Source organism: Pelodiscus sinensis, chromosome 4, assembly GCF_052426305.1.
Source record: "Pelodiscus sinensis isolate ZL-2025 chromosome 4, ASM5242630v1, whole genome shotgun sequence".
Classification (NCBI taxonomy): Eukaryota; Metazoa; Chordata; order Testudines; family Trionychidae; genus Pelodiscus; species Pelodiscus sinensis.
Window position 1 is genome coordinate 113,898,354 of NC_143055.1, and position 11,235 is coordinate 113,909,588.

Here is an 11,235-nt window from a genome sequence, read left to right on the forward strand (position 1 = left end):
ATGACGAACAGGGTATAAATATGTATCTCAGTAGTCTAAATGGCCCTTAAATAAGCTCTGCCCCAAAATAAGATAAGGATATGATTTATATTGCTGTACATACAGATTATCAAACTTGTAGATCTTCAAAACAAACAAATTACTATTCTAAATTGTACAACTAGTTTGAAAAGAGGTGGCTTGTGGCCTATCAATTTAGAGAGACCATGCTCTCCATGCTGTGAAATGAAGTATGTGAATGACCCCTTCTGGGCTGCTAAACAAGGAAGATATTTTGCCTACAATTTTGCTTTTCTGGGCCAAATCCCCATTGACTTCAATGGCCATTCCACATATGGAATGAGAGTAAGAGGTGACTTTAAATGCTTGTTTAATGACTGACAACACCATACGCTACAACCTTGCATAACTCATGCTTTAAGCAAGAGAGTGTGTTAAATAATTGTTCTGAACTTAAATTAGTTTATATATGCGTGCTCTTACCTAAAAACTGTTAAGCCTCTTCAGGGCTGGATTAAGACCTGGTGCCCCCCCCCCCCCCATATGTAATTCAAAATAAAAATACTATACCATAAAATCTTTTATTTTTAGTGCCCCTGCTTTGCTGGTGCCCTAAGCACATGCTTAGTCTGCCTATTGGGTAATCCAACCCTGATGCCTCTTGGTAATTCCAGAGGTAACGAGGAGTAGTTTAAAAAAAACTCACAGGAAAAATATGTTCAAGTTGAGCACTGATTTAATGACTAAGCCCCACTGTTACTTTCCTCTCTTCATAGAAAATACAGAAAGCTTTTTGTACTCCATGGGGTTAGCCAGGGAATACCAACAGAATCACTACATTCCTATAGTGGAAAGTGCAACATAAGAACAGCCGTACTGGGTCAGACCAAAGGTCCATCTAGCCCAGTAGCCTGTCTGCCAACAGTGGCCAGCACCAGATGCACCAGAGAGGATGGACCGAAGACAATGATCAAGTGATTTGTCTCCTGCCATTCTTCTCCAGCCTCTGACAAACAAAGGCGAGGGACACCATTTCTATCCCCTGGCTAATAGCCTTTTATGGACCTAACCTCCGTGAAATTATCTAGCTTCTCTTTAAACTCTGTTATAGTCCTAGCCTTCACAGCCTCCTCTGGTAAGGAGTTCCACAGGTTGACTACATGCTGTGTAAAGAACTTTCTTTTATTAGTTTTAAACCTGCTACCCATTAATTTCATTTGGTGTCCTCTAGTTCTTCTACTATGGGAACTAATAAATAACTTTTCTTTATCCGCCCTCTCCACACCACTCATGATTTATATACCTCTATCATATCCCCCCTCAGTCTCCTCTTTTCTAAACTGAAAAGTCCTAGTTGCTTTAACCTCTCTTCATATGGGATCCGTTCCAAGCCTCTAATCATTTTAGTTGCCCTTTTCTGAACCCTTTCCAAGGCCAAAATATCTTTTTTGAGGTGAGAAGACCACATCTGTACACAGTATTCAAGATGTGGGCGAATCATAGTTTTATACAGGGGCAGTAAGATATTTTGTGTCTTATTTTCTATCCCTTTCTTAATAATTCCTTGCATCCTATTTGCCTTTTTGACCACCGCTGCACACTGTGTGGAAGTTTTTAGAGAACTATCCATGATAACTCCAAGATCTCTTTCCTGATTTGTCATAGCCAAATTAGCCCCCATCATACTGTACGTATAGTTGGGGTTATTTTTCCTGATGTGCATTACTTTACACTTATCCACATTAAATTTCATTTGCCATTTTGTTGCCCAATCGCTCAGTTTGGTGAGATCTTCTTGGAGTACCACACAGTCTGCTTCTGTCTTGACTATCCTAAACAGGTTGGCATCGTCCGCAAACTTTACCACCTCACTGCTTACCCCTTTCTCCAAGATCATTTATGAATAAGTTGAAAAGGATTGGTCCGAGAACTGAACCTTGGGAGACACCACTAGTTACCCCTCTCCATTCTGAAAATTTACTATTTATTCCTACCCTTTGTTTCCTGTCTTTTAACCAGTTCTCAATCCAAGAAAGGACCTTCCCTCTTATCCCATGGCCATGTAATTTACACAAGAGCCTTTGGTGAGGGACCTTGTCAAAGGCTTTCTGAAAATCTAAGTATACTGGATCTACTGGATCCCCCTTGTCCGCATGTTTATTATCCCCTTCAAAGAATTCTAATAGATTAGTAAGACATGATTTCCCTTTACAGAAACCATGTTGACTTTTGACCAACAAATTATGTTCTTCTACATGCCTCACAATTTTATTCTTTACTATTGTTCGACTAATTTGCCCGGTAGTGAAGTTAGACTTACCAGTCTGTAATTGCCAGGATCACTGCTAGATCCCTTTTAAAATATTGGTGTCATGTTGGCTACGTTCCAGTCATTAGGTACGGAAGCCCATTTAAAGGATAGCTTACAAACCACAGATAATAGTTCAGCAGTTTCCCATTTGAGTTCTTTTAGAACCCTTGGATGAATGCTATCCGGTCCTGGAGATTTGTTAACATTAAGTTTTTCTATTTGTTCCAAAACCTCCTCTAATGACACTTCAATCCGGGACAGTTCCTCAGATTCATCACCCACAAAGGACGCAGCAGATTTGGGAATCTCCCTAACGTCCTCAGCCGTGAAGACTGAAGCAAAGAAATCATTTAGTTTATCCACAATGGCTTTATCGTCCTTGATTGCTCCTTTTATATCTCAATCGTCTAGGGGACCCACAGGTTTCTTAGCAGGCTTCCTGCTTCTAATGTACTTAAAAAACATTTTGTTATTTCTTTTTGAGTTTTTGGCTAGCTATTCCTCACAGTCTTTTTTTGCTTTTCTTATTATATTTTTACACTTGATTTGACAGTGTTTATGTTCCTTTCTATTTATCTCACTAGGATTTGACTTCCACTTCTTTGGATGAGTTGAGGTGACATAGGCTTACCTGTATCTTCAGTCCCCCGAAGGAACTTGGAGGCAGCCAAAACTTCCCTGAATGAAGGGGCTGCTTCGGAGAGGGCATAATAAGTGTGCCTAGGATATGCACTGATCCAGAATACCTCTTGGGCAGCCTTTGGGTAGACAGGTTCCTTCCGCAGACTCACTGCCATAATTAATGCTGATCTCTCCCAGTGAAACTCAAGGGGAGAATCACAGTATAAGAATCCTCCAGAGAAGGAAAATCAAGCCCACTTAAGGATGACTTTGATCTTTTCAATGAAGTGCTGACTCAGACACACCTCCCTGACTACTTTCCTATTCCTATTCCTGAACCAAAATTATCTTTTTTTTATGACCTAGTTATATAAATACAACCTGTTTGATTTTTGGTATTACATGGTTTGTTGCAGGTTGGAAGAGTATAGATTCTGTACCGAAGCTGGTGTCTGACTATATGGCAAAGAAATTCAATTTGGATGCGTTGGTGACTTACACTCTGCCATTTGAAAAAATCAACAAAGCTTTTGATCTTATGTGTGAGGGGAAGAGGTAGGTCATTATCAAGAAATTAAATCTGTCTTATCTTGCTGATATAGCACCTTTAAAACAAAGCACCTTTAAAAACCCATCAAAACCTTATTCCTGCTATGTAGAATAGTAGTAGCCGTGTTATCTGGCCTTGCAGGCTTCCTGCAAGGGTCTGGCCCACGAAAGCTCATCACCTAATAAACCATCTTGTTAGTCTTTAAAGTGCTGCACAGTCCTGCCTTTTATTCCTGCTACTCTCTTAGCAGATTACAACTGATAGGGTAATCAGACAGTATTTTCAATGGGCTCTAACAGTTTCCTAATCAGCCCAATGTATCAGGCAGTGGTTCATGTGCTTCCACAAAGGAGAGTAAAGGGAATGGGAAATCTACATTTAAACAGAATACCTCCTTTTTTAGTTTTGTTTATATTAGAAATTATCAGCACTAACAAACCTTCTTTTAAAAAGTTCTAAACTGTACTTTTGCTGGAAATATTTATACTTTATTCCTAGATATAAACTGAGTACATTGATAGCACAGCACTGCATTCAACTTGTGTAATTAGAAGGGTGCATGCAAGGACACATTTTGGAGGGGCCAGGGTGATGGCCATCTGATACAATTTGGCCTATTGCAAAAGCCAAAAGTTTGTCTTGTCATTTTAGTGACACTCCCCCACTGGGTTATCTGTGGCCTGGCCAGGTTTAGCAAAGAACAGGTGGCTCCATCCAAGGCAGGAAAACTAGCCAAATTTCCTTTTACTGGGGTAACAATTTTAAGAGGGACCCAAAGATCCCCTGTACTCCATCAGTGAATCCTGTGAATCCTAGCACTTTATCTTCCCAGCACAAGAACAGTTCTGCTAAATTGGTCAACAGCTGACAGAGGTGGGAGAGGCTGAGGCTTTAAACAGAAGCAGCCAGGGACAGTAAAAAACAAGCATTTTCCCTATGCAGATGCTATGTACAAATGTCTAAAAGCTTCAAATAAATAAAACTGATATTTTTTTATTTTCTGTTTGCAGCACCAGAACCGTCTTAGTTTTTTAAGGATTCAACTTAAGTTTTTGCAGACTCCCATATGAATTTGAGCCTCGTCCTTTGCCTGCCTTATTGCTTATTGATTCAATTATCTTTTCTTTCCATATTCCTGAAAGTACTTATGCTCAGTACATAATAATATAGAACAGGTAAGAATTAAAGGTCACATTAGACAGTAGCTAAAAAACATACAGATGTAAGTGTTGCGTAGCACTGTGATACTAATACATAACATTTATACATGAATGTGCAAACAGTGGGTCCTTTAGTGCAACATGCTTTTTTGCTAACTCTGCGATATGCTATTTTTTTAGCTAACAGTATCTAAAGTCATGGAATAAACTATATAACATGTGTTTCCTAATTTATGCCAAGAAAGTAGCTAAAGCTTGCTCCTCCTGGGAAATTAGGCACTTAATTCCACTACTAGGGATTCAACGCTTGTGGAATTGGACACGTAAACCAGGTCAGCCCTTTCTCCCAAAGGGCAGGATACTTCTATTGTCACCAGTAACCCAGTGGTTAGGGCACTCACCTGAGATGTGGGAGGCCTGTTTTCAAATCCCTTTTACTGCCTGATTTGGAGCAGGGACTTGAGCATTGATCTCCCATATTATAAAAGCAGCAGAGTGCCATAATCCCTGAGGGTATGTCTACACTACAGCACTAATTCGAACTAACTTAATTCGAATTAGTTAATTCGAACTAAGCTAATTCAAATTAGTGCATCTAGACCTAAAAACTAGTTCGAATTAGCATTTTGCTAATTCGAACTAGCAAGTCCACATTGAGTGGACCCTGAACGAGGTTAAGGATGGCCGGAAGCAGTGCCGGCAGGGCATCAGATTAGGATTTAGAGCATGGAGCTACTGTCTCAGGCTAGCAGAGGGCTGTGCTTTAAGGGACCTGACCCCCACCCTGGACAGACAGTTCTCAGGGGTTCCCCGCTTGCAAAGCAGTCCTGGCTTGGAGTGCCCTGAGTGCCCACACTCGGCACATCACAGCATTCGGCCATCAGCCTGGCTGCACTTGCTGCAGGCTGCCATCCGGCGGGGGGGGGGGTCAATCGGGGGACTGCAGGAGAGCTTCCACCCCGAGGAGCCCACAGAGCCACCCCAGTCCTCCCCATCAGGGGCTCGTACCCCATTCCTCCCTCACCTCCTTCTACTTACCCCTCCCTAGCCCCGCTTCCTGATGTACAAAATAAAGGACACGTGTGTTCAAAAATCGAAACTCTCTTTATTGAACAAAACTCGGGGAGACTGGGAAAAGGAGGTGGGAGAGGGGAAGAGAGAGGCTGGGAGAGGGGAGGGCAACTAAAATGATCAGGGGTTTGGAACAGGTCCCATATGAAGAGAGGCTAAAGAGACTGGGACTTCTCAGCTTAGAAAAGAGGAGACTGAGGGGGGATATGATAGAGGTCTATAAAAGCATGAGTGGTGTGGAGAGGGTGCATAAAGAAAAGTTCTTCATTACTTCCCATAATAGAAGGACTAGAGGACACCAAATGAAATGAATGGGTAGCAGGTTTCAATCTAATAACAGAAAGTTCTTCTTCACAAAGCAAGTAATCAACCTGTGGAACTCCTTGCTGCAGGAGGCTGTGAAGGCTAGAACTATAACTGAGTTTAAAGAGAAGTGAGATAAAGTCATGGAGGCTGGGTCCATGGAGTGCTATTAGCCAGGGGGTAGAAATGGTGTCCCTGGCCTCTGTTTGTGGAAGGCTGGTGATGGATGGCACGAGACAAATGGCTTGGTCATTGTTTTGGTCCATCCTCTCCAGGGTCCCTAGTGTTGGCCACTGTCGGCAGACAGGCTACTGGGCTAGATGGACCTTTGGTCTGACCCAGTACAGCCATTCTAAGCTCAGGGTCGGGGGTCTCACTGGACCACCCTGATTTTCATGCAAACCTGCTCCTGGGTGGCCAGGCTGGCAGCTATCCTGCCCTAGACGGCCACTTTCCTGTGCCTAGTGCGGACGTCGTGGATGAGGTCCACGATCTCCGCACTAGACCAGGTGGGCGCCTGCCTCTTGCGGACCCGGGCAGGCTCCCGGGAGCCACCAGCCTGGTCCCGGGAAGAGGCGGAGGGCTGGGTGGCAGCGGGTAGCTGGTTCGTGCCGTACCAGGTGCAGGGTCCGCTGGCTGGGTGCTGGCAGGCTTGCACCTGGCACGGGCACCGTAGCCAGCCCGGGCCCCTTTAAGGGCTCTGGGGCCGGGAGGGGGACAGACGAGTTTTCCTGGTGGTGCCCAGAGTGGCCACCAGGGAAAGCTGGGGAGGGCTAGCCTCCCACTAGTTCGAATTAAGTGGCCACACAGCCCTTAATTCAAACTGCTTAATTCGAACTAGGCGTTAGTCCTCGTAGAATGATGTTTACCTAGTTCTAATTAAGCGCTCCGCTAGTTCGAATTAAGTTCGAACTAGCGGTTTGTATGTGTAGCGCCTATCAAAGTTAATTCGAACTAACGTCCCAAAATTTACCTGAGGCAAGCCAGCCTTTTCTGAGTTTTTTTAAAAAAACTAAAAACTAATGCTAAAAATTATAGCATTAGTAAGTATAATTTATAGAGTATCAAATAATAGAAAATAGACCCATATAAACATTAGAACAAAAATGTGTTCGGCTGGGCAGTTAAGGTTGAATCATAACATCTGCCAACTATCCAAAACCTTGAAAGCATCAACATAAGAAGTTATGGGGAAATACTCTTGCTTTCCTTGTCACTATCACACATCATCCCGGAAGCACTGATTTCCACCTCTAACAAATACTGAAAAGCAATATGCAACACAGCTTCATGCAACTCTTACGCAAAACTTTAAAACCTTCTACTTTCTTGTATCAAGAGATCAGCACAGCTGACTGTCACAGGCCATTCATTTGGGAATTTATTCTGCTTTCATATTACTGAAATCACAACCAAAGTTTTCCCTTTGAAATAAAAAATTTCAATACCTATTCCAATAACATTTTCAAAAATGTTTTGACAAAACATTTTTTTAATCCATTAAAAATTGTGGGAAAAAATGAAATGTGGGTCAATTTAGTACTTTCTTAAATATTTCAAAATTATTTTCATTTTGAAGATAGGTTTTCATTTTTCAACCATCTCTACTCAACAAAAATAAGTAAATAAAATTGATACCTTCTAATTTTTCAAAATGCTACATAAACATTGGTCTCCCCTCTCTCCTACAAAGTACACTGCTATAGGAGTGGTGGTTGGTAAGAATCATCTTGAGGTTAGGTGGTTGTCTATAGGAGACTATGGGTCTGTCTCCCAGAGCCTCTTTGTACAAATCAACAATGGAAAATTAGACACCACTCTCTACAGAAAACCCACCGACTCATAGAGTTACCTACATGCATCCAGCTCCCATCCAGAACACACCACACGATCCATCGTCTATAGCCAAGCCCTTCGATACAACCGCATCTGCTCTAATCCCACTGACAGAGACCAGAAGCTTCAGGATCTCTACCAAGCATTTATAAATCTCAACTACCCACCCAGAGAAATAAAAAAGCAAATTGAAAGAGCCAGACGAATACCTAGAAACCATCTACTTCAAGACAGACCCAAGAAAACCAACAATAGAACACCACTTGTCATCACCTACAACCCCCAACTTAAACCTGTCCAACACATTATCAATAAACTACAGCCTATATTGGAACAGGATACCATACTCAAAGAGGCTCTGGGAGACAGACCCATAGTCTCCTATAGACAACCACCTAACCTCAAGATGATTCTTACCAACCACCACAGGACATACCACACTAATACCAACCCTGGTACCTTCCCTTGCAACAAACCCCGTTGCCAGCTTTGTCCACATATTCATTCTGCTGATACCATTATTGGACCTAACCAAGTGACCTAACCTAAGATCAAGAACACATATTCCTGCGCATCCAGAAATATAATCTATGCTATCATGTGCCAAAAGTGTCCGTCTGCTATGTACATTGGACAAACATCTCAGACACTTCGCCAAAGGATTAATGCCCACAAAACAGATATCAGACAAGATCACAAAGAGAAAACAGTTTCTTGCCATTTTAACCAGAAAGGACACTCTCTCAATGACTTAACCACCTGCATTCTGCTACAAAGACCTTTTACATCTGCACTTGAAAGGGAATCCTCTGAACTGTCATTCATGTTAAAATTCGACACTTTCCAACAAGGACTTAACAAACATTTGAACTATCTCACCCATTACCAAGACAGTTTCCCCAATTATCACCTCTAATACCATTAACTCACAAACATCCCACTCTCCCTACCTCTAATATCATCAATTCACAGACACTTACCTTCCTTCCTTCCCCTCCCCCCCCCCCGCATCCCCCTCCTGTTCTGCAATGTGATTTGTCCTTTTCATATTTGTTCATTTTTTTTAATTGTATCCTTTGGTATATATGGTTGTGACTACTTTCTTCCACTATTTGATCTGAGGAAGTGGGTCTGGCCCACGAAAGCTCATCATCTAATAAACCATCTTGTTAGTCTTTAAAGTGCTACATTTTCCTGCATTTTGCTTCAACTACCCCAGACTAACACGGCTACATTTCTATCACTTTAAAGGTAGTGGCATGATATGGCCAGATATAATATGGCTTTGTGGTTCTACAAAAAAAATACCCTGAATAAATTTAGCCTGATCCTGGAAATTTTTGTTCAAAATGGACAAAAGGGGCTATTGGGACAGGTATGTTGGGAAAAATAACATAGTCGGGGGGGATCCTGTCTTCCCAGGACATTCATAAGATCTGTCCAGGATCTAAAAATAATTCAATACTTTCAGTTACTTTAGGACAGTGGTGTTTACAGAGAACTTGGAAGGAAAGGTTGATATAAATATTCGTGTATCTAGTACTGCATTTGGGTAATCAAAAAAGCACCTCCACAAGAATAAGGAGAGCAGAGTGTCAAAGTGTAAGGAGAGAAGGGACAAGAGGGTGAATCCTCTGCTTATCTAATGTTAACTAAATAGCCCAGCAAGTCTCTATAAGAGGTAAATATTTGCAATATATGCATTTTATATATTAAAATAATAAAAGAACACCTCAACTACACCTATGGCCCTTGTATCATATAAAATTCCATTCTTGTAGAAGTCATGGATAAAAAACAATCTTGAGGAGAAATTTAAATAAGATAGAGTAGTATTCTTTCGGACCTGTTTAGACGAGGCATTATATGAATGAAATAATTATTGAGTGTGGATCAGTTAGGATGTCACAAAATAGGGATTATGACTTAATTCAGGGGAAGAATGAAAACTGGTGTAATGCAAAAGCATGTTTGTATCATATCATGACAATCTAAATAGTGTGAAAATGTTACAAACAATCACATGATATACAAATGATGACACATGGAAACACCATTGGGCTATGTCTGCACTGGCATGATTTTGTGCAAGAACTCTTTTGCAGAAGAGTTCTTGTTCAAAAACTCTTCCAGAAGAGAGCATCTACACTGGCATGTGCCTTTGCACAAGAGATGTGCTTTTGCACAAGCGCATCCTTGCCAGTGTAGATGCTCTTGCACAAGAAAGCTCCGATAGCCATTTTAACCATAGGGCTTTCTTGCATAAGAAATTCATGTTGTCTATCTACACTGGCCTCTTGTGCAAGAACAGTTGTGCAAGAAGGCTTATTCCTGAGCGGGAGCATCATAGTTCTTGCGCAAGAACCACTGATTTCATACATTAGAACAGTGGTCCCGAACACGGTGCCCACGGGCGCCATGGTGCCCGCCGGGGCATTTATGTGCACCCGCTGAAACATCTGGGCTGGCCCCGCCCCCGGCGTGCGGCACATGCATGATGCTGGCTCCAGGCGCAGGACGGCCCCTCCCTGGGTGCGCGGCCCATGCGCAGGGCCGGCCCGGGATGCGTGGGTGGCCCCAGCCCGCACGGCCCATGTGCTGTGCCAACCCCGGGCGCATAGCTTGTGGGTGGCCCCGCCCCCGGAAGCACGGTGTGTGAGCGGCTCTGCCCCAGGATGCCCAGCCCGTGAGCGGCTCTGCCCCCGGGCACCCAGCAGCCATGCAACGTTGGGGACCACTGCATTAGAACGTCAGTGTTCTTGTGCAAGAACTCACGGCCAGTGTAGACAGGCAGCAATTGCTTTTGCGCAAGATCGCACTAATGTAGACACAGCCCATGACAATATTTCTGGTAAGCTGTGAGCTTGTGCTGCCCCTCAGGAGAAATTCACATGCCACCCAGCTATTTAGCAGAGCTCACACAGCTAGGTTTTGTGTTTCTGGTGTTGGACATTCGCACAGGCTTCAGTGCACATAAAATTGATTCTCTGCATGGATGGAAAAGATTAGAGGGAACATTGCAGAGAACCCGTTTCTCACTGCACCAACTCTGAAAAACAAAATAATGTTGCAAGATAATGATGTAAAATTCACAATAGGTAGCAACCCTGCTGGATCTCCCTGCTCCCAAGTAAAGGCAACCAGTCATTAAATTCAGTAAAAAACAACAGGAAAAATAAATACATAAAGTATAAAAATGTTTCTTACTGTAACTTTTTTAAAGTCACCAAGAGACACTAGGGACTCGAAAAGAATGAGATGTGGGAGGGGGCAGAAATGTTTAGGAAAGACTGGCAGCTGTTTCTGTCCAATCCCACTCCTGGGACATATGGCCTGAAAGTGCTCTGCCAGTGCTCTTTGATATTTTTTATTCGCTATGCACT

General features: G+C 42.7%; 1 protein-coding gene across 1 annotated transcript in view; it reads left to right on the plus strand.

The window, feature by feature from the left end:
• LOC102463832 (all-trans-retinol dehydrogenase [NAD(+)] ADH4) overlaps window positions 1-4,864 on the plus strand; it is a 42,502-nt gene extending 37,638 nt beyond the window's left edge. The window contains exons 8-9 of the mRNA XM_006130140.5: window positions 3,349-3,487; window positions 4,493-4,864. Of these exons, the coding sequence (XP_006130202.2) occupies window positions 3,349-3,487; window positions 4,493-4,517 (164 nt within the window). The 3' untranslated portion in view covers window positions 4,518-4,864. The remainder of the gene's footprint in view (window positions 1-3,348; window positions 3,488-4,492) is intronic.
• The last annotated feature ends 6,371 nt before the right edge of the window (window positions 4,865-11,235 follow it).